The sequence below is a fragment of the Ictalurus punctatus genome, chromosome 19, assembly GCF_001660625.3.
Source record: "Ictalurus punctatus breed USDA103 chromosome 19, Coco_2.0, whole genome shotgun sequence".
NCBI lineage: Eukaryota > Metazoa > Chordata > Actinopteri > Siluriformes > Ictaluridae > Ictalurus > Ictalurus punctatus.
The window spans coordinates 132099-156481 of record NC_030434.2 but is presented as its reverse complement, the minus strand read 5'-3'; the positions used below and the strand labels follow the sequence as shown (position 1 = coordinate 156481).

At 39.5% G+C, this 24383-nt stretch overlaps 2 protein-coding genes across 6 annotated transcripts in view; both read left to right on the top strand.

Moving 5' to 3' along the window:
• The window catches only part of LOC108279581 (NLR family CARD domain-containing protein 3), a 34465-nt gene extending 32114 nt beyond the window's left edge, over nt 1-2351 (top strand). For 2 of the 4 annotated variants that reach the window (XM_047162196.2, XM_047162195.2), the window contains exon 10: nt 259-2351. In XM_047162196.2, the coding sequence (XP_047018152.1) occupies nt 259-436 (178 nt within the window). In that variant the 3' untranslated portion in view covers nt 437-2351. Of the gene's footprint in view, nt 1-26 lie in introns of all 4 variants that reach the window. The other 2 variants (XM_047162198.2, XM_047162197.2) reach the window with 2 other exon arrangements.
• Nucleotides 2352-9827: 7476 nt separating this feature from the next.
• The window catches only part of LOC108279582 (NLR family CARD domain-containing protein 3), a 43753-nt gene continuing 29197 nt past the window's right edge, over nt 9828-24383 (top strand). Inside the window, exons 1-4 of one of the 2 annotated variants that reach the window (XM_017493902.3) lie at nt 9828-10078; nt 11178-11224; nt 15413-15557; nt 15799-15915. In XM_017493902.3, the coding sequence (XP_017349391.2) occupies nt 15505-15557; nt 15799-15915 (170 nt within the window). In that variant the 5' untranslated portion in view covers nt 9828-10078; nt 11178-11224; nt 15413-15504. The remainder of the gene's footprint in view (nt 10079-11177; nt 11225-15412; nt 15558-15798; nt 15916-24383) is intronic. The other variant, XM_053688337.1, reaches the window with a different exon arrangement.

Genomic DNA, 24383 nt, shown 5'->3' with positions numbered 1-24383 from the left:
TAATAAGAGACAATCACATTCTGCAGCAGAAAAACACAGGCACAGTCGTCCTGCAAAGATCACACCAAGAGCACAACATGGAAGAGAAACCAAAGTGAAAAAGCAAAAGACCTGCAGAAATCTCTAGAACTCACTGAAGTCTCTGTTCACGTGTCCACTTTAAGAAAACACACTGAACAATAATGTTGTTAAAGGAAGAACTTCACAGAGGAAACCACTGGTCTGCAACAAACACTGTGTCTTTATGTCTCGCCCCAGGTTGTTTAAGTGTGGTGTCTCAGATGAAGGCTGTGCTGCTCTGACTTCAGCTCTGAGATCAAACCCCTCACACCTGAGAGAACTGAATCTGTCTGAAAATATAATAGGAGACTCAGGAAAGAAGCTGCTTTGTGCACTTAAGGATGATGAACATTACAAACTACAGACACTGATGTGAGTGATGTGAGGTTTTTAGATAAATTTTGGAAAAAATACCAGATTAATTATTGAACCTCATTTTCATTAGTTTCATTTCTCTTTACTTCCAATAAATATCAGATTACCAGGTTAGGAAATAAAACCAGTTTTAGAAAATTACACTATATTCTATTTAATCTGATGTTCTCTACCCTAACAATAGGTTTTAATGCTTTTTTGTGTTCAGTAAAGTGTGTTGATTTAAAATTAATGTGAAGGCAGAAGACAGGCTCTACAAAATGTTATAAATGAGTGCATGAGACTAATTGTAAATGAACACCTCATGTCCTTGTGACAGCCTGCTATCTCTGACTTAATACTGCTGCTTTTGTCTGAACAAGATAATTTCTGATTTCCCTGTTTCTGATAAGCAGCACACTTTCTTCTCAACTCTCTTTAAAGCAAATTAAAATGATATTTTTTACACCACAGATATTTGATTTAAGCAGCAACTTTACTCACTCGAACACTTCTTCCAGCACCCTACCTCCACACCATGTCTTCTGTCATTCTTGTAAAATTACCTCAGCGTCTTCATAAATATAAATGTAGAACAAGAGCTAACTGATACAGTAGTGTTCATTATTTAAAAAAGCCCCAAAGCCTGTGATGGGTAAATATCTTCTACTATGAAAAGATTCTACTAAATAAGATATACTTCATGCTGTAGTGAAAATGCCTGGTTTGTATTTCTGTTTCATTTCTAAATGTTCTGTGGGTTATTATTAAGAAAGTGGCAATTCGCATTGGTTATCTAACTATCTATTCAGCTGACAGATACGATGAGTAATACTTTACAATGATGTTGTATTCTGTAACATTAGCTAACTGTATTAGTTTACAAAAGATAACAGTAAACAGTTTTCTATAACTTATTAAGCCTGGTTAATTTTAATTCCAGCATGCACTAATGCATTTGAAACAATAACAGTAGTATTTGTTAACATTGTGCATTAACCACATAAAGCATCCACTAATAACCTCCCCGGTCAACTTAGCGCTGAACCATGCAGAGTACGTTTTTGATTTGCTCCAACTTCACTAAATACAAGACAAATGCCGTTCACACTGTATGAACGAATGTTCCCACCTTTTCCAGACTGCAATACGCTTTTACCACATCTCTTTTGTAGATACACTTGGTATCATCCAGATAATGGATAAGTTACTTCAGTTAAACATTTAATGTTCTGTGTGAAACATTGTTGCCTGAAAGTCTTATTTAAAGGGTCTGGTAATGCCACTTCATCATTTATTTTCAGTTTTTGTACATACCTTAACTGTTCAATTTTAGCAAGACCTAAAACTTTACACTGGTAATTTTGTTTGTCTGGATTTTAAAAATGGCTCCACTAGAAATGCTTCAGGACATGTGCAGTAGCATTGCAACATGTTTGTTATTGATTATGTCCTTGAAATTGTCTATAATATAGTTTTAATGGTTTAATTGAGTTTTTTTTATTGTTTATGTAATTAGTATTTTTTTAGCATTGTAAAAAGAATTTTTTACACATGCATACTGTAGATATTTTCCTTGTCATGTCAACACACACAAACACACACACACACACACACACACACACACACACACACACACACACACACACACACACCCACCACACTCAATGTCAAATTCACAGTCATATGATTACTGATTGCACACACTTGGACCAGTACCAAACACTATAGATTCAGCACTGGTTCAGCTCTGTATTCACACCTGATATTCCCAGCCTTTGTTCGATTTTTGTTTGTTTTTTTGGATTCACATTTTGTGATTTTTCCTTGATCTCTGACTGTACATCGCCTGACCTTGTGCCTGTCTCTCGACCTTGAATTATGGCTAGTGTTTTTGGATTGGTAGTATTTTAATAAAAGCCATTCATTGCAATCATCACTGTCTCTGCTGCGTTAAATGCTGGTTACATTACTAAAATTATATAGTATTGAAATATTTACATGTCTTGCATAATCCAATACATTAAAAAAAGTCATAAAAACAGTTATTTGTAAATGTCATTATTTTTGTTTACATTTTTCATGTATTTTAACATGTTCAGATTCATTGTGCACATTGAAGAGGTAAGAACTACTCTCATATTATCTTCAGCCGGGTTTACACTGTATGATATTTGGCCCAATTTTACTGTCGTAGGCTCAATCATACATCGCAAAGGATAATCTCTGGTCATGAGTTGAGACAAGTGGTCTTAAAACATATAATGTGACGCTCACTGATTTAGTGCAGCTGTGACCAAAGATACCCGACGACAAAGTTTCGTCAGTGTCAGAAAACTTTCCTTAAATTCTCAGTGTGAGACACTCAACGATAATATAGCAGACATATAGACATTTAGCAGTGTTGCCTGAGGGCCCGAATAGGCATGCAATATTTATTTTCACCCTTGCACACAGAGATTTCTCCAGATTCTCTGAATCTTTTGATAATATTATGTACTGTAGATGATGAGATTTATGTTGAGGAACATTATCCTGAAATTGTTCCACAATTCATAGCTGCAGTGTACTGCAGATTGGTGAACCTCTGCCCATCTTTACTGCTGAGAGACTCTGCCTCTCTAAGATACTCTTTTTAATCATGTTACTAACTTGTTGCCAATTAACCAAATTAGTTGCAAATTGTTCATCCAGCTGTTTCTTTTTAGTAACACTTACTTTTCCAGCCTTTTGTTTCCCCCGTCCAAACTTTTTTGAGACGTTTTGCAGCCATCAAATACAAAATTCCTCTTTTTTTTTTTCTTTTTTTTTTTTTTTTTGGGGGGGGGGGGGGGGGGGTAAGGGGTATTGTTATTATTATTGTTGTTATTATTATTATTATTATTATTACTACTACTACTACTACTACTGACTACTACTATTATAAATTAATGGTTGATTTCACAGAGGAAGTCTCTGACACCAAAGTATTAATATTTTACTTCATCTTACTGTTGAAATAAAAGGGACATTTCAAATCTGAAACCCACTTATCAGTTCACAGTAACCTACTCTATGCTTACAATAGACATGAATTAATTTTACTGTAGAATTTGTAAGTAATTGAGCCAGCCCTTACAGAAAAACCACAGGAATTTCCGCATGTGATCACCACATGTTGCAACATAACAGAGCACATTTGGAACATGTGTTGCCATGAAGAGCACATTTGGAAAACATGTTACCATAGGTTATAACATGTGGAGAACATGTGTAAAATGTTTCCACTAATTGTAATATGTTTTAAAATGTGGATCCCATGTTACAGGTTACCACATGTTGTAACATGTCAGAAATACTGCACATTTTCATATATATTCCATAATATTTTCAGCCAGTGCTGTAATATAAATACTGACAAACACAAAAGTTCTGCAATATTGATAAATGATATAAATGTATATGGAATCTGAATAAAGGCAATAAGCCACAAAAGCTGCGGATTTTTATAGTCTAATTTGACATAATGAGCTACTGAAATATTGACCAGATGCTTCAAAGACATGTAGTATTTATTGAAAAACTATCCACAACTACAGGATCGATTGGGCATCATGTGCACAAAATTTCATAAAAAGCAGAGTTGCGAAAAATAAATAAATAAGTAAATAAATCTAATAATGTAAATAAATAAAATAATTTAAAATAGCAGACTATGCAATATGCTGGACATTGAAAGTCATATGGGTTGGGCTCTGCACCTTCCAAAATATTTACAAAACTGTTCTACTCAGATATTAAATAAATAAATAAATAAATATTTACAATAGTGAACAATACAATATGGTTTACATTTCCTTCAGACTGTCGGGGGCCAAATGGAAGCTGTGAATGATACACGTGAAAAATCTGATTTGCTCCATTTCTCGATCTTTTTGCTCTGTTTCTAGGTTAAATCTAAGTAGACCAGAGATATATTGGTTTAAATTATTGGTTTAAATTAGGGAATAGTCTTTACAAATGTTGTAACATAAACCTTTCAGCAAACATGTATGGAGTGATATGGCGGGACATATTAGAGGAGAATTTAATCTCCTTGGCCAAGAAACTGAATCTGACGATGTTTCAACAAGACAATGACCCTATAAATATAGCCAAAATAACTCAATAAGACTCACCGCAGGCATGAAAAGATATTGAAGGTAAGAGAGAAAAGCTTTGACAGCAATCATATGGCCAAAAACAAAACCATACCTGCACCTTAATATCAATGCTCCACAAGTGATATGTTAAAAACCACAGCAACACTGCTGCAACCTTTTCTACATTTTCATCACCTGCAAAGTGTTTGTGCTCACTGTATGTCTGCACATGTGTGTAGCTTCAGGCTCGTTTAGCAACACTTTGTCTATCTGTTCATATCCCCAAATTTTACATTGGTCATCAAAGTATCTGAACATATGTGTAAAGAGTTAATAAATCCTACAACATTTTGGATGGTAAACTTTCATGTTCAGGAGTCCAAGCTGAGAAACCTGGAGGACAGAAGGAGGAATTGGAGGAGATGCTTTTAAAGGTAGTCAGAGAGTCTGAGAAGAAAAACAAAGTGAGTGAGAAAAACCTTTGGGAGAAAACTGGAGCATCTTTTCAATTTCAGCTTCAAAAAGAACATAATATCAACAAACCATAGCGAAGTAGTTGGTGGTTTGGTGGACTTCCGGAGAAATAAAATCTGCCGTCTAGCTTTTAAGGAGGTGAAGACTGATATATCTAACTTAGAAGTAAGCCAATTCTGAACCTTGGGAAAGGCAATAGTAGGTCACATGTCTACCTTGGTTTAAATGCTTTGGACATAGCCCTAAAGTTGTTATTTCAATCATTTTGAAGCACTGGACAAAGAAAAAAACATGTGACTCAAACCCACCATTCATACACAAACCCTTCAAATGGGAAACCTCGGGCTCTAACCAAGAGTAGACATTCAGAGCTATTAATTCTTTAAACAATCAATTTAACAAGACACACCTGGGCAACAAGAAACACCTATCAGTAACATGTTCCTTTATTTTTGATCACTTGAAAAAAATGTGGCTTCAAACAAAAGGTCCAATGTTCTAAGTTATTTAACATGTAAATCTGAGGAAAGGACAGCTGAAATCCTGGTCTATCATGTCATCTTTTGATCTAAAATCGAAATGTTTTCAATATATAGCGAAAACAATAGAATTGGCCTTTCTGTTTCAATAATTTCAGAGTGGACTGTATGTGCTTGTTGAACATCCCATTCCAGATTTATTCCACTTTTGCTATTTTAATAAGCACCACACTTCTGGGAAGGCTTTCCACTAGATTTTGGAGTCTTTATGTTTTTTGGACCTTTATGTTTTAGAGTCACTGTTTTTATTCATGCAGTTATATCTGCCTATCAATGATTTATAATACACTTGTAAATGAGTTATTACTCATTAATGAACACCTTTATAAATGCTTTACAAAGGTAACATCAATGTAAGGAGTTACCTAAATTTTTATTTTATGACTTCTACATTATCAAGTCAGTACAAAAAATTTTAGATTTCCAAACAGTTTTCCAGCACAAAATTAAATGTTGCAGTTTGTTTTGTATATCAGTAAAGAAAGCAGCATATTACATGACTCCCCAGATCTGAAACACCCTGAGCAAAACCACACTTTCTAAGCACAGAACTAAAAGTTAATAGAAGTAATTGTAAAAACAGGCTGAAAGGCATGACGGAAGATCTGAAAGATATAATCTGAGATATAATCTTTGCCAGACAGATAGACAAAACACACAGCGCACAGGGTCATACTACAAAATATGTCTACATGTTTCAGCTATATTAAAGGATGACAGTTGATCAGCTTATTCAAAGAGGTAATTAAATGAATACATACATCATAGGTATTTGAGAGCACAGAGACACACAAACAGAAACTATAACCCAGTACTCCCCGTATCCAAGGTGTCTAAATACAGTTCATAATATGAGAGTACATGATATAAGAGAATTTCCTTTCATTCCTCTCTTTTATTCTGGCATAGCATAGAATAAACCAAAAGGAATTCTCCAAAGTCATAGGTTAACATCACCCTTCCACAGAAAAGTCATTATATGATTCCACAGAAAAACATGTTACTGGTTTTGTGATGAGAGCTAATACAGAAAAAAACTATATGTATATGTGTAAAGTGTGAGTTGGGTCAGCCAGCAGGACAGGACATCCTTCTTTTGTAGACACCTTCACCGATGCTCAGTCCTCGTCAGGCATACAGGTACGTTCCCGAATGGGCAACCTGACATAGAGAATAAGTGGAGGAAAAATAGAATGGGCAGAGCTCATTTGTAAACAGCTTTGAACCAACTTGCATATTATATACTCGCATAAAAAGAAACAGCTGGAGGTTAATTGGCAACAGGTCAGTAACATAATTGGGTATAAAAAGAGAATATTATAAAGATTATCTTTTTATACCCAATTATGTTACTGACCTGTTTCCAATTAACCTCCAGCTGTTTCTTTTTAGTAACACATACTTTTTCCAGCTTTTTATTGCACCAGCCCCAACTTTTTTGAGAAGTGTTGCGACCATCAAAATTACCTTCTTTTTTTTTTTTTTTTTAAATGGTACATTTACTCAGTTTAAACATTTGATGTTTTCTATGTTGTATTGCTAATAAAATATGGGTTTATGAGATTTTCTAAATCATTGCATTCTGTTTTTATTTACATTTTACACAGCGTCCCAACTGTGTAGAGGCTGAGGCAACACAACATACCTATTTATTTATTTATTTACATCTCCTGTTACGAAACGTAGACTGGAGGCGGGTGCAGGTCACAGTCTTTATTAGACACAAAACTCACGATTCAAGTAAACGCGGTCTTCACCGGGAAACGAGAACATTCGAGGCATGGAAAACAAACGAGACTACTGATCCAAACAATACTAACCAGGATCAACTAAAGACACGATATAATACTGAGCAAAGTGCTCAGTCACCCAGGCATTTAAATAAAGAACATGATTAACTCAAAGCATGGACACCTGGGGCAAATTAAAGTCACTTAATGCAAAATGCTCAATCCGGAAGTGAGCAAACAGACAATATCACGTGACTCGTCAGGAGTCGAGCCACAGCACCCTCTGCTGGCCGTGGCATAACAGAACTCCCCTCCAAAGGGTGCTCCTCCCGGAGCACCAAGAACCCCCTCCAACGGGGGTCCCGGGCCCCTGTTCGAGCGGTCTCTTGCTGCCACGGAAAGCGAGGCAGCCTCAGTTCGGGCAGCAGAGGGGTGTAGCAGCACCCCCACTGGGGTTGAAAGTCGGGGCACCGCTCCCGGCGGTGCTGGAAGTGGAATCAGGGCGCTGCCCCCGGCGGCTCTGGAACTGGAATTCTGGGCGCCGCCCCCAACGGCACTGGAACTGGAATCTCGGCGCCGCCCCCGACGACACTGGAACTGGAACGCTGGGCAGCATCCCCAGCGGGACTGGAGGGCTGGGCAGCGTCCCCAGCGGGACTGGAGGGCTGGGATGCCTCCTCGGCCAGGCAGGACAGTGGGACAGCTTCCTCGGCTGTGCAGGGCAGCGGGACAGCTTCCTCGGCCGGGCTGGACAGCGGGACGGCCTCCTCGGCCGCCTCAAGCTGTCGCTCTGAGGTCACCATTTTGACCTCAGGTGGGAGCTCCACAGCTGAAACCTCCCCGTAGGCCTCAGGCTGGAGCTCTGCTGTCCTCATTGCCCCCCCAAAAAAATTTCTGGGCCAGCCTTCACCTCTGGACTATGCAGCATGGTGCACCTCCACTGCAGTGGGAAGCCCCAGATGCTCAGGTCACTTTGCTGGCTGCGTGGCGCTGTACAGTTCCCCTGCCGTGGGAAGCCCCAGATGCTCAGATCACTTTGCTGGCTGCATTGCACGGCGTTACTCTTCGGTGGCAGGGACGGGGCGCAGCTTGGCTTTGCACTGAGCAATTTCCTCTTCAAGCTGTTTGCTCATCTCCAGGGACGAACGGTAAAGCACCCAAATCCTGGCCTCTACGGCGGCGCTCATGGCTACCTGCTGCTTCCGCATTTTGGGCTCAGTATTCTGTTACGAAACGTAGACCAGAGGCGGATGCAGGTGCAGGTCACAGACTTTATTAGACACAAAATTCACGATTCAAGTAAACGTGGTCTTCACCGGGAAACGAGAACATTCGAGGCATGGAAACCATACAAGACTACTGATCCAAACAATACTAACCAGAATCAACTAAAGACACGATATAATACTGAGCGCAGTGCTCAGTCACCCAGGCATTTAAATAAAGAACATGATTAACTCAAAGCATGGACACCTGGGGCAAATTAAAGTCACTTAATGCAAAATGCTCAATCTGGAAGCGAGCGAACAAAGACAATGTCACGTGACTCGTCAGGAGTCGAGCCACAGCGCCCTCTGCTGTCTGTGGCGTAACATCTCCATACTAAATAACATGCTAATTGGTGTAAAAATTGTTTTTTTTTTATTTATATGTTATTTGGCAAGCTTTTTTATTAGCTATTAGTAGTTTAGTAACTGTACTAGAAAGCTATAACTGTATTAGCTACAACTAGTCTCCAGAGACACCAGTGATGTGTATTTTCATGCAAGCTTTATTTTTCTTCATAATTTCTTTATGTACATTTAATGAGAGATTGTACTGTATATAACAGGATAAGATGCAAACACAGTTATAAGTATTATTCTGTTTTTTCAAGGCAAGGAACTAATTGTGGGAAGCATAATTTAGTAGGAATTAGTTAAACTTCAGTAACAGTTAAATTTGCAAAAGTGAAGGGTGTAGTACATTTCTAGGGAAGATATTTTGATACTTGTTTTGGATCAATAGGTCACACCATATAGAATCTATTTTTTCCCCTAAATGAATAAATAAATAAATAAATAAATAAATAAATAAATAAATAAATAAATAAATGATAAAACAGTAATAGATAAAGCCACCAAATGAGAGGTGTAGCGTTTTCTCATTTTTGGTGCATAATATTGTACAACTTGTTTTAACAATATTCTTGCCCATTAAGGAGCTATTGCATTTTTCTTTAAATATTTTTTTTTCAAAATGATATTTTTTGTGCAAATAATAATAATAATAATAAGAAGAAGAAGAAGAAGAAGAAGAAGAAGAAGAAGAAGAAGAAGAAGAACACGACGAAGAGGAAGGAGAAGAATAAGTAGATAATAATAACCAATAATGAACAATAATAATGTACGTTTTAACCTTTTTGAGCTACTGTTCTACAGCATCTGAAGACAGAAATATGAATAGGTGAAAGTGAAACTAACTTTACTGCAGTCTCTTTCCTATGTAAGTGCACTACAGAGAGGATAAATTACTGCTAGTATGTTGCTCTGTGCGTGATTAAGTGCATTAGAAAATAAAGAAAACATAATGCAGCAAAAGGATAGATTACAGAAGTTTAAATTTGCGAGTCAGATTCCAACGAGTCGACTCAGTCCCAAACGACTCATCACATGTAATGAATCTTTCCTCCTAAAATGAAAGTATTTCTCTCTCGGACTCGACTCCAGTTTGTGCAGGGTTGGAAGAGTAAAAACAAAAGCTTCAACGCCAGGCAGAAACGGTTAAGTTAATGTCACACAACAAGCACTGGTGACTAAAGGTGAGTAATTTCTTTATTGTGAAACGATTTTATATAAGAAGAACTTTTCAATATTTATCTATCTCCACTTGGGCATCTGCTGTGATCGCTTGGCCTCCGTTATCACTTTTATGCTGACGATACCCAAATTTACATTCACTCAAAATCTGATGAAAACCTTGATGTTTGTTTTCTTTCTGTCTGTATTTATGAGATAAAAACATGGATGAATAATAACTTTCTGTGCCTGAATAGCGGCTAGAAGTTAATAGAAGTTATGCTTATAGCTTTCCGTCAGCAAATTCTCAAAGCTCAAAGTAAAATGAGGAACCTTGGAGTAATGTTTGATACTAGCCGTACATTTGATTATTTTGTTCAGAGCACTGTTAAAACATTCTTTTTTCACATCAGAAATATAGCAAGACTGCACGCTATACTAAACTTCTCTGTAGCTGAAAAGCTGATTAACTCATTAGTTGTCACTCGGCTAGATTACTGTTACGCCCTTTTAGCTGGAGTGTCTAAATCCACAATCAATAAACTCCAATATGTACAAAATTCTGCTGCCAGGATCCTGACAGGGACCAGGAAATACAATCATATTACTCCTGTTTTGGAGTCCTTGCACTGGCTCCTGTTCTGGTCCCATGTCGATTTTAAAATTATTATGCTGACATACAAAACATTACATGGCTTGGCTCCTCATTACTTATTCGCTTATTAATTCCTTACACCCCAAATCGCAGACTGCGCTCCTCACAGTGTAATTTGTTAACTGTTCCACAAACACGCTTAAAATCTATGGCTGACAGGGCTTTTTCTGTCTCTGCTCCTTCCCTTTGGAACTCTCTTCCTCTCGAACTTAGGGAAGCTCAGACCTTGGGCATTTTTAAAGCTCAATTTAAGACTTACTTTTTTAAACTTGCATTTGACTGCTGATGTCTAATTATTATTATTATTATTATTATCATTATTATTATTATTATTATTATTGTTATTCTTATCAACTTTTATAATTTTGTATAATTTTGAAACTGCTTTTAAAGGCGCTCTATAAAATAAAGTTTTAAAAAATTATTATTATCCATCCATCCATCTTCAACCGCTTACTCCTTTTCAGGGTCGCGGGGGAACCTGGAGCCTATCCCAGGGAGCATCAGGCACAAGGTGGGGTACACCCTGGACAGGGTGCCAGTCCATCGCAGATTATTATTATTATTATTATTATTATTATTATTATTATTATTATTATTATTATTATCATTAATAGCAGCATGCATGCAGGGAGTGTCAGACGGGGAAAAGCATTGATCATCTCGGAGCACGATTTGAGGAAGGCTTTCAGGAGAGTGAACACCAGGAAGCTTGCAGGACTACACAGCATCTTACTTTGGGTCCTTTGAGTCTGTGCTGACCAGCTAGCGCTAGTGTTCACAGAGATATTCAACCTCTCCCTGGCAAAGTCGGTAATCCCCGGGGGAGTTAGCTGGACAGATATCCAAGGCTGAGCCTAGATTCTTCTCCATCTTCTTCCTTATAAAAATGTAATTCTAAATAGACTGTTTCCATGCAGCTTTGTCTTGCATGTGAGAGCTATTTGTTTAAAAAATTTGAAAACTGGACAAAAAGTTAGATTTACCATAAAATTTGCCTTGGGCGTTATCACTGTTTGCAGGACTACCAGACCGATAAATCTCATTGTCTGGGATTAGCTGCTACAGTGCTATGCAAAGTATGTTATCTGTCCTTATGCTCTGCTCATATCATGTTCACTTAACTTATACATATACACAAACTCATATAGACATTTACACACCTTGTTTTCCTGCTCAGCTTGAGAGTATTTTAGTGTTTCAGCCCCTTACGTACATACATGTATGTATGTATGCATATATATCTAAAAATATAAAAATAAATATATATATATATATATATATATATATATATATATACACATACACACACACATACATACATATATATTTTTATACATACATATATACAAATGTATATATATCTGATGGGTAAATGAACTCACCCAATCACATCCTATATGAGATTATTCAGATATCTACACAATACACACAGAGTGGGTCGAGAACTGACTCCAGCCCAGAACCATGACAGTGGAAATGTCTAATAGTGTAGCTTTAAATATATTTAAGAGGAGCAGACTTCAAACACTGAACATTGATGTTTATTGTATTTGTTTACAAGGTAGAACAGGTTAACGGTTGTTTTTTGCATACAGTCCGTAAAATTAACTGAAAATATTAAATTTAGTTTATCAGAAGGTAAATTAATTTGTCATGGCTCACACTATGTTCCTAAATTCTATCATAATTGACAAGCTCAAGTTCTCTCATGCCTACTTGTGTGTTATATTTTGGCACATTAATGTTACCATCTCTAAAACGAAACTTCAACCGTGCTCCTAAATTTTTGTAATTAGGAGCACAAGTGCTCCTAAATGAAATTGTTACCGTAGAGCCCTGAAAGGGTAATTCCAAATTCCACAACTTTAAGGGTCATACAATTAGGCAAATAAGCATAAACTAGACTAGGCAGAGAATCGAGGTCAAGACAGTAAACAAAGTCCAAAACCTGAATATCAACACTTAGAAAGGCTTGGTTGGAGGAAAGTATCCTCATATTTTAGTGACCTCATGCTACGCACGATCTGCGTGTGATGTATCAGGGTTATCGGATTTCCCAATTGGGCGAGGGCACAAATGCCACTCCTATTAGCGGGGAGGTAGAAATAGGCTTGTGAACCACATATCCAATACCAGTCAGGCATAAACAGGATTCCTTTGGTGTATTGGAGTGACAAGTTGAAGAATGAAGAATGATTAGCAGTTTGAGAGCAGTTAGTACAGAAATGTCTCTCTTTCCATCGATAGAGATTGACCCATGCCATTTTGGCAAGGGTGGTGTTGGCCACACTCTCCAGGGGCCTGAGAGAAAATGGGATCTCCACTGAAAGTGGCAAGTGAACACAGACATAGCGGTGGGTTGAGATATTGTGTTGGCGCACAGTGTGGTTAGCATACTGCCAGAAGGTGTTTTGTGAATATAGATGGACGCCCATAGTCAATGGGAGTATGGCGAGGGCTAGGAGATATGGTAGAATAGCCATTATGGGTTTGTCCAATGAGGGGGCGTGTTACGTTATGTGGATAGCACTGTTGACAATGATTCTTATGACCAAAGGTGATGCAGGACGGTTTAAGAGGCGGCCAATATCTGGGCATGTGCCAAGGTTTATTGATTTGTGTCTAATCTACAACAATAGTCAGTCAGGGAGCTCTGGGTGCTGTTGTGCGAAGAGATAAAGGCATGCTTCTGTATCTCACCCACATCTGGACCCCAATTAATCAGATAGTACACGCATGTATGGTTCAGATATTCAGGTCCACCTGTCTTATTCACATTGTCTCTGACTGCTATATGCCCAGGGCTCTGTTGCAATGTCCTTTTAACCCACTCTAAGTCCTCATCGGTGTCTGGTCTACCATTACATGGAAAGCTGACAATGCCTCTAATGCATGTGTTAATCTCAGTAAGAGGACATTTGACCAAATATCACTTATTCCAATATCCTGGAGAGTTTGGTGGGAAAGGTTCTTGTGTGTGTGTGTTGTTTCTTGTGAGCGTTGGTCCTCCTAGAGGCCTCGTGATAGTGAGTTGCGATCTAGTTCTCCTGCTGCAGTCCTGTCTTTTCCAGCTTGTGGCTAGCATGCACCCATGTTGCTCTCTGGCTGACCTTTACTGTGGAGTGAGTGACGAACAGAACCTGGAATGGTCCCATCCACCTTGGTTTGTTCCACCTGGCCCTGCTGAAGTCCTTGGTCACGATTAAACTCTCCGGGCTTCAAATCATGCCCATGGCTGGAGCTGGAAGCGCTGCTTTTACCTGCTTGTGGATAGAGAGCAGAGCAGAGGACAGGGTTGCACAGTAATTTAACATTGCATCATCACATGTTGCTTGATCAGGATGAGGAACTATCACAGGCCCAACTCCTGTGTGTGGAGGTTGCCCAAACAGGATTTCAAAAAGATCTGACATGTGTTGGCACAGTGATTTCAACTGCATCCACCGCAATGCAAGACATGCATTTCCATTTCATTTTTTCAAAATATTGCTTTGTCAAATTGTCTGAAAAACCAGCTCATGCGAGCATATAAACTTTTTTGCGATATTTGAGTTTTTTCGAAATTCACGCATTTCCATTACCCGTTTTATAGTTCGCAATTTCAAATTGCGTATTAAGCAAGTTAATGGAAACGCAGCTACTTATGCATTAAAGAGTGATGCTTTCTCACATCATTTGACTCAGCGTGCATGCGCTCTCTCTCTCTCAATCTCTCACTCAGACATACACACACACACACACACACAAGTGCACGTACTCCGGTTGTTACCATGGAGATATAAACAAACTGTCGTCACATGCCATGGCGCAATGTAGCTGCCAAAAAAAAGTATATTTCTTACTGAAATACTTCGTATTTGTTTGAATGAAAACAAACATTTTTTTTCATAATATTGCAGTTTTTGTGGCAGAAAAAAATACTCAGTATGTCGTGTTATTTTTATATCTTTATATTCTAGCTGAAACATGTCAGTAATAAATATAACGAGATAGAAAGAACTGAACTGTCACTTCATTTATCAAAGTTCTTCCACCACGAAAAAAATGGGCTAGTCTTGGGCATTAAACTCCCGAGCTGAAAATGGGTCCCACTCCAGCCATGCCCATGATGCTGGAGAGCTGTTACCATCGCAGGTTGCCTCTGACCACTGTTTCCGACCAGAAAGCAGATTGCTCTCGCCCCGTTCAAGCTCGCATCCTGCTCCGAGTAAAGTGAAGTGGGGGAAACTTTCAGAGTTAGTAAAATGACTGTCCATCGATGTGTATATGCAGCTATTAAAGAAAAGGCTGCTGAATGTAGTGGAGGCCAATGAAACTGCATACCGTAATTCCTTGCTGCATCTTGTGTCACAGGTTTGCAGTGCACTGGATGGCACACACATTCCTATTCTTCCCCCAACTGATGGATAAATTCTGTCATGTGACACTTTTTTTGCACGAATGCCATTTTTCTCTACAAAAACTGTTTTTAACATATTTTGTACATTTAAAGTACCGACATAGAGTTCATGTGCTAAATTTTAAAACTTTTTTTTTAAATATAAACAAAAAGGGGGTGGGGGGGCGGGGGGTGTAGGCCAATCACTCAATACTGTAAACACAGGAATTTTCTTTTTTACTATAAGAGCAACATTTTTCTTTAGGGCAAAGATGTGAATATTATTGTGATGTTTAACTGCGCATTTGTTTGTGTTTTTAGGAGTGCAATCCATTCTAGCAGAAGAGTCTTCAGGCTCCTCTCAGACTCTTCAGGACTCAGCTGTGTGTTTGTACAAAGTTTAATAATCAAAGATGGAGAGTCCTGATCTGGACACAGATAATGTGTCCCCACCATCAAAAAACAGGTAACCTAGCATGTCCTTGTATTTTAGTCATTAAATATTTATATCTTAATTATTTATTGAGTACATATGAAAGGAATCATTTAACCAAATGATTTACTATTAATGAAAAGCTGACAGTCCACACTTAGCATGAAAAAAATGTTCATTATAAGTAAAATTAAGACTACATTAAATGAATGTTAGATAAAAACTTTAAGGTGTGTATATAAATCACTAAAGGACTGTCTATAATGCTGTGCAGTAAACTCCAGGGAAAGAGATCAGAATCACCAGCACCCAGCTGTATCTCCATGAAGAGTGATCAGTCTATGGAGCCTCCTCTGAAGTTTAAAGATGGAGACTTCTCACTTCTACACAGGTAATGTGTTAATGTCACTGCTAAAGTCACATTTAAAGGGAAATTTAACTAGTTAAACAGTATGGCAAACTAAATACTAAAACACTGTATCTAATCATGTCTCTTTCTAGCCAGGTTAGAAATCTCTTTTTGTTTACGAACACTAAATCAGTCTACACACTGATGAAAAATGATGGATATTCACAAGTGTGCAGCCAGCACTTAAAACCCAGGGATGAATTTTGAGACAGTGGACCCTGGGCACAGACACACAAAAAACTAATTAACACTCTAATTAACAAGTTTACACAAATAAATAAAATCATAAAAGTATTATGTTTTAATACTTCTCATGTATAGTTAGCATGTAGGCAGTTATTATGGAGCTGTATAATTAGGGGTCAAGCCCCGAAGGGGCGAAGACCCCTCTTGTTTTCGTTAGCTTTCTTCTTCTTCTTCTTCTTCTTCTTCTTCTTCTTCTTCTTCTTCTTCTTCCACTCTTTAGTCTATGGCAGCCCATAGAAATGCTTGTGGGAAAGTTATGAAATTTGGCACACAGATAGAGTGTGTCTGCTGTGTTAATACATCAAATCTGGAGTCTCTACCTCAATCCCTCTTGTGCCACCAGCTGTCCAAAATTACACTCATGTTTCTGTTAATAACTTTTGAACCGTGAGTCCTAGATATCATTTTCTTTGAGGGATTGTGACGAAACTTGGTAGGTGCCATCACCGTTAGGCTGATAACACTGAGGTTGCCTGCAGCGTTTCGGCCCCCTACTGGTCTTATAACTCTTGAACGCTTTCCTGCATGATAACTTCCATGCCCAGATGCTACCTGAGCAGTTTCAGAACAGCACCACATACTGGACAAAATTTCTAAGAAGTAGCTATTGTTATTTTATTTATTTTTTAAATGTTTTTTGTCATTGAAAGTTTACTTTTTCTGTCTCCTCATACACTGTTCATCGGACTGTAACCAAAAATATGTCACAAAGCTTCTTTTGCTGCCTATGGTGCCGATAAATGGTGGCAAGGAAAAACTCCCTAAGATGTTTTAAGAGGTAGAAACCTTGAGAGGAACCCGACTCAGAAGGGAACCCGTCCTCATCTGGGTAACAACAGATATTGTGAAAAAGTTCATTACTGATTTATATGAAGTCTGTATGGCCTTAGAAGCAGCCGTAGTCCCAGCAGTCTGGAATTGGAGTAGATTAGAGCTCCATCCAGAGGCAGGACATCCGAAACGGATCAGGCAGGTCCGGAGATCAGAAAGGATCAGGATCTCTAGTATCTCCGTAAAATCGTGTGTGGCGCGGCAGAAGGAGAAAGGGAGAGAAAAGCTTATTAGTACTGGGAATTAGCATAAGAGAAAGTCTAGTCCGGGTAGGCTTGAGTAAACAAATACGTTTTAAGCTTAGACTTAAACACTGAGACTGTGTCTGAGTCCCGAACACTAATAGGAAGACTGTTCCATAACTGTGGGGCTCTATAAGCGAAAGCTCGTCCCCCTGCTGTAGCCTTCACTATTCTAGGTATCGTCAAATAGCCTGCATCTTTTGATCTAAGTAGGCGTGGTGGATCATAGAAAACCAAAAGGTCGCTTATATACCGTGGTGCGAGACTGTTTAGTGCTTTATAAGTTAATAAAAGTATTTTATAGTTAATGCGGGATTTCACTGGGAGCCAATGCAGTGTGGATAAGATCGGGGTGATGTGGTCGTATCTTCTGGTTCTAGTTATGACTCTAGCAGCTGCATTCTGGACTAACTGGAGTTTGTTTATGTTCCTAAGGCATTACAGTAAGGCATTACAGTAATCTAATCTAGAGGTGACGAATGCATGAACTAGTATTTCTGCATCATGTAGTGACCATATATTTATTATCTTAGAAATATTTCTGATATGAAAGAAGGCTATCCTAATAATATTATTTACATGGGCATCAAATGATAGGCTGGAGTCAATAATCACTCCAAGGTCTTTTACTACTGTACATGATGAAACAGAAAGACCATCCAGAGTAACCATGTGATCAGAAAGCTTATTTCTAGCTGCACGTGGTCCTAATACAAGTATTTCTGTTTTATCAGAATTAAGTAAAAGGAAGTTAGTTAACATCCAACATCTAATGTCCTTTACACAATCCTCAACTTTACTAAGCTGCTGTCTGTCCTCTGGCTTCGCTGAAACATACAACTGTGTATCAACTGTAGCATAACAGTGGAAGCTAATTCCATGTTTACAAATAATTTGACCCAGAGGTAGCATATATAAAGTAAAAAGCAGTGGGCCTAAAACAGAACCCTGTGGAACTAGAAAGTTAACCTCAGTATGCGTGGAGAAGTCTCCATTTACATCTACCAATTGATAATGATCGGTCAGATAAGACCTGAGCCAGGAGAGGACTGTTCCCTTAATGCCAACAACATTTTCTAATTTATCAAGGAGAATAGTATGATCTATAGTATCAAAAGCTGCACTAAGGTCAAGTAACACAAGCAGCAAGACACAACCCTGATCAGAGGCCAGTAGTACTACTGCCACTGAAGTTTATTGAGACTGCTCCACAAAAGCATTTTTTAATAATAACTGAATCAAAATCGTGTCTTGAAGCATTGGAAGCTACTAAAACTGATCACCCAACAATCGTGAAGATTTTATTCAAACTGTCATCTCTTGAAGCAAAGAGTTTTAATATTATTTTCTGCTGGGTACCTGGACACCTTGATCAAGCTCACTTTATATACTTAAATCTTGTAACTAAAAACTTGTTTAAATTAGGCTTATCATAAGTTTTGATGAGAAATTTAATATTTTTAAGTGAACCATCCGACCACACATTCCAATTTTTTATTGTGCTGTATTCAGCTACAGCTGAGTTGTTCCATGTGCCACCTGGTGGTTATTGTGTGAAGCACAAAAAATGATTTTAAATTTGTAGAACTGTGCCTGCAAGATACCGCATGATCGCACGTGAAAAATTGTGTGAAACTGCGTGAAAAAAACACGCATTCTTAAAGGCCACATCTGTACCTCTAAATTTTGGAGTGTGGCTATAGGCATTTGTGATCATTCAGCTTCAAGAGCATTAGTGAGGTCAGGTACTGATGTTGGGTGAGGAGGTCTGGGGTGCAGTTGGTGTTCCAGTTCATCGTAAAAGAGCTCAGTGGGATTGAGGTCAGGGCTCTGTGCAGGACACTCGAGTTATTCTAACCTTCATAAACCGTGTCTTCATGGTGCTCACTTTGTGCACAGGGGCATTGTCATGCTGAAACAGGTTTGGGTCTCTTAGTTCCAGTGAAGGGAGACTGTAATTCTACATATTACATTTTCCATAAAGTGCCCATGTAGTGCATTTGAGTGCATATGAAAGGAATAACTTAACCAAAGGTTAAGTTAATTCTATTAATAAATAGAATTCTATTAGAAATTCTATTAATAAAAAAAGCTGACAGTCACCACTTACCATACAAAATGTTTGATTCTGTTCATTGTAGAATTATTGTACAAAGTACAATTTAATAATTTTTGTTAAAATTTAATAAAGCTAAAATAAAAAAAAGCTAAACCTAATAAATGGACATAGAGAATAACTATCAAATCATATACCTGGCATTTTAGGGCGTTTCCACATATAGGTCTTTTTAAATGAACCATACTTCTGTTGAAGTGGACCCAAAAGGGAACTAGCTGCTATGTGTTACTCATACCACAACTCCTTTACCATCGAAGCTCATTCAAAATGGTTACTTTGCATGATTCTATCATTTGGCTAAAATGCTATGATTTGGATGAAAAACAGAGCAAGCAAAATCAATTTGAAGTGAAATGCCAGCAGCATTAAAAAATAAATAAATAAAAAAAGCTGAACCATCAAAATCAACTCATGCTTCATGCCAAAGGGCTACTGACTGTTTAGCTGTGAGTGGTTGGAGTAAAGAAAATACATGCATACATTAGATATATTACACACACTCGTATCTGAATCTTGTGTAACATCATGCCTATTTATAGGCCTGGCATGATCAGGTGATGTGGCAATTAAGCGCCTGAACCTTGCTGTCAGCCTCTATTATCTGAAGTGAAGATGCAAATCACAGGCATGCCCCAGTATGACAAAGCTAAGCAACGTCTAGTTCCCTTCTCAGAGAACAAGGTTACATGTGTAACCCAGACGTTCCTTTTCAAAGGGAACTCAACGTTGCGTGAGCTACATGCTGAGGATACGACAATACCCACTCCATCATACTGAGGGTATGGCCTGTACAAAAATACCTGAGCCCGAGGGTCACTTCCAGACACTCGAGCCCAGGGTTGAATGTATATCCAGGCTGTAATATCGAATGAATGTGTGTGGCATAGAGCACCCCTCTGCAGCACACATATCCTGTAAGGATACCCCTTTGGACAAAGCCTTTGAGGAGGCAACACCCCTAGCCCTGACTCTAAGGGGCACCTGACAGACCTTCCAGGACCACAGGAAGGTCCCAGGAAGGTATACGTTGTCTGCGAATGGGCCTCAGCCACCTGACAACACACATAAACCTCGAAGATAGAGGATTTTGCCCCACAGAGGCTCCATCAATAGGGGTGTGGCTGACCAAAACGGCGGCCATGTAGACCCTGACTGTAAAAGGAGCCAACCCTGCTGAGAAACGTCCTCGTAAGAACTCGTAGACTGTAGCTATTGTGCAGTTCACTGGGTCAAGCTGACAAGGTCCTCACACCACAAGACAAAAAGTCATCACTTTAGCGTTCAACATGGTCTCTACAACCTCAGTTGTGAGACCAGAATCTATGAGCTGGTGCCACTCAGGGGCCAGACCCACAGTTTCCATAGTTCCGGCCGAGGGTGATAAATCAGCCCTCTGGCTTGAGACAGTAGATCCCTGCAGATGGGATCTACTGTCTCAAGATCTCCCAAAGAGTGCCTTCCAACAGGGATATTGTCACTGAGAACCATATTCGAGCTGCCAATAAGGTGCTACTAGCAGCAGACGTAGACGGTCTTGGCGAACTCTCGCAAGAACTTGTGGGATCAGCCCCAATGGTGTGGGAGGAGTGTACATTGTATCACTGACAAAAATTTTCCCTCTGCCAGGAGAAGAATTAGTTGTGCCTACCTGAACAGGGGGCATGAACATAATCCTCCCTGGTGGTTTATATATGAGACCACTGCTATGTTGTCTGTCATAAATAGCACGTGGTGACCTCTCAATTGAGGAAGAAAGAATGTCAGTGCCCTTTGCTTTAGAAACACGCTCCAGAGACCGTGAGCTAGACAGCTGTCTAAGACCATGCCCCAGCCCATGAGGGAGGTGTGTGCCATTACTGTCTTACAATAAGGGGACACCCCTAGAGTGTGACCCAAGGCTAGAAACTGGGGGCATTTCCAAATTCTCAGAGACACGGATTATTCTCAGAGGGTTCATCCTCGGACAAAACCTCTGACTTTTCAGCCACCACTAAAACTAACCTGGTAATCCTTTTCTATGGTAGACAGAACCCATGGAGACACATTTGACAGTAGTTACTACGCTGCCAGATGGTCTTTAGTGACGTTAACGTTTCCGCATTCTATTGGAGGGAAAGCATCAGATTTTTGTTCCCCTGTGACAGCTCGCTGACCAGAGAATACTGAAAACTTGGGACAGCCTTGGCTAGGGGAGGCCCTCCAGTAGCACTGGGGGCTAACTGCCCTAACAACCTCATGTCCCCTGATACGGCCCTCTGAGGCCCCTTAGGACCACTCCTTCTTTGTCTGCCCGGCCTTTATGATCATTCTCAGATCAGGCCTATTAGCAGGCTTTGACAGTGGCCACCCGTTTCCACTAGCTATCTGGGGGGAAGGCGGGCCGCCACACTCGCCTACTGTGATCCCTAGCATTAGCGCTGGCCCGGGCTCCACTCGTGGGCTCCCACTATGCTGTCATATGTCGAGCTCACTCAGCAGGTCTGCTTGGTAGGCCTGCAACACTGACATTGTATGCAGTGACCCACAAGCAAGACCCACTACCTCATAGGCCTTTCCCACCAATACCGAGGTAACCTTACATGCTTTGGATGGCAAAGCTGGCCCCCCTAAATTACCTGCTGTCGATGGAGAGAGGTAGCTGGCAAGCGCCTCCTCCACGTTCAGCATAGCTATATAGCAGTGCCGTTCATTCCACCCGATGGCAGAATAAACTGACATCCTGAGGTTATAAAAACAGCTATGTATGGATTTCCCCAGAAGCGTGATATTTTGACATACACTTCTGGGAAAAAGGGGAGTTTTCTGCAGTGTGAGGGAGATTTATTTTCACTGGGGAGAAAAAAGCTCATCCAGCCTTAGTAATCACTTCAAGCAGCACTTTATATGCTTGAGAGCTGCTCTCCATTTTTGGCACACCCTTCTGGCTCCTCGGAGTCAGAGAGGAATTTTTTTTTTGGTTTTCCATAGCGGAAGGAGTTGCGATACAAGCTCCAAAATCTGGCGGAGAGCTGGACCCGGAAGACAGAGCAAGAGATAGAGCAGCACTCTGGCTGCACTTCCAGATCCATAAGAGATCCCCAGGACCTGAGCTGGCTGGTTGCCTCGGCTGCAGCAGGCTCTGAAACCCAGCTCCTTTTGGCCGCGAAGAGAGCGAGCAGTGAGCGGTGCTGCCTGATTGTAAGGCGGTCACAATGTGCACAGTCAGACCTCTCGCTGGCTGCCCTGGTGTGCTCCACCCCTTGACACTTCACACAGAAAATGTGTCAATCTGTCCTCGTGATGAAACAGGAGGAAGGCATAACACACTTCCTGAATTCCGTCTCACTCATACTCTTCTCCTTTTTTTAAAGGGACAGAAAAGTAGAGACTTTTCTTTCTTTTTTTTTTTAAACGATAGAGAAGAAATGAAGAGTCTTTTTGAGAGCATTACACAAACAACCAACATGCAGTCTCGCTGAAGATAATAAGGTTGATGGGGTTGAAGATAATAAGGCTGATGGCACGGTTCACAGGTACTGTTTTTATATCACGCGACGCACTTAATTGCCACATCACCTGATCATGGCAGACCTATAAATAGGCATGATTTTACACAAGCTTCACATGCCAGTCACGTGCGAGGGCACTTCCCACAGCGTGGAGCTCATGCAACGTTGAGTTCCCTTTGAAAGGGAACCTCAGCTATGTATAGTACTGTGCAAAAGTTTTAGGCTCATGCAAAGAAATGCTGTAAAGCAAAGATGCCTTCAAAATCATTAAATTAAATGTTTATACATTGAAAAAAAATACCATAATGAGCAGTAAACAGTAGTAAATGAAACAAAGTCAATATTTGGTGTGACAAAAAAATTAAAATATAAATAAAAATAGTAGTCTCTGGTACAATTAGTGCAGTTTTATGAGGAAATGAGTTGTAAGTTTTATTCTTGCAGAACCAGTCACAGTTCTTCTGGAGACTTTGACTGTCCCTCTTGCTTCTTATTCTTGCAGCAAAATCCAATAGCCTTCGTTGTGTTTTTTGTCTGAAAAGTGTCTCTTATGTAATATGTGTCACATTTCGGAATTAGAGCCGGATGCAAATGCAGCATTTCAGTGAAACCTTCAATAAAGTATCAAATAAAGCAAACCACACAAGACTTGCATGAAACAAGGATGAGCATAGCGTGATACATGCGGACACAATAAACAACACAAGACAACAGTGCAGTACTGAACATGGCTATATATACACACCAGTGCTAATGAGCTAAACGTGAAAGGGTGAATAGAGACATGTGACATGGTGCAGTTGCTGATGGGAAACGTAGTTTCTAATCATCTGATATTACATGATAATATGCTGCTTTCTTTAATGACATACAAACATTTTTCTGTAACATTTAATTTTGCTGGAAAACTAATGTTTGGGAATCTAAAATGTTCTTTGTACTGACTCGATAATTGTATAAGTCATAAAATAAAAAATCCTAAAGGTTTTGCGCAGTACTGTATGTACGTACAGCAACCCTCAGGTTGAATGAAAATATGAAGCGAACTGAGACCACTTTGTTTTCACATTGCACAAGTGGACTGTACTCAGACCACCTCTAAAGGTTCAGTTGGTTGTGTTCAAATATGCACAAAAAAATACTGAGTCATTGATCTGAGACCACTTGAAACAATGAAATGGACCAAGTGTGAAAACCTGGTCTGACTGAAAATTTTTGGAAGGCATAGATATTGACAGATATTGAAAGTATCTGTAGACTGACAGAAATGTGCATTGAACTATTAAATAAATGCTTTGTTGATAAAATACAAGTTGCTGCCTCACAGCTCCAGCATCCCGAGTGGCTGTCTGTGTGGAGTTTCACATGTTCTCCCCCTTTTCCATATAGGGTTCCTCTGGGTTCTCCAGTTTCCTCAGTAGGTAGATTGGCTAACACAGTTTGCCCCATGTGTGATGGACTGGTGTCATATCCAAGCTGTAGTATTATCCTGGCTATAGTTTTTTTTTTATGGGATTTTATACC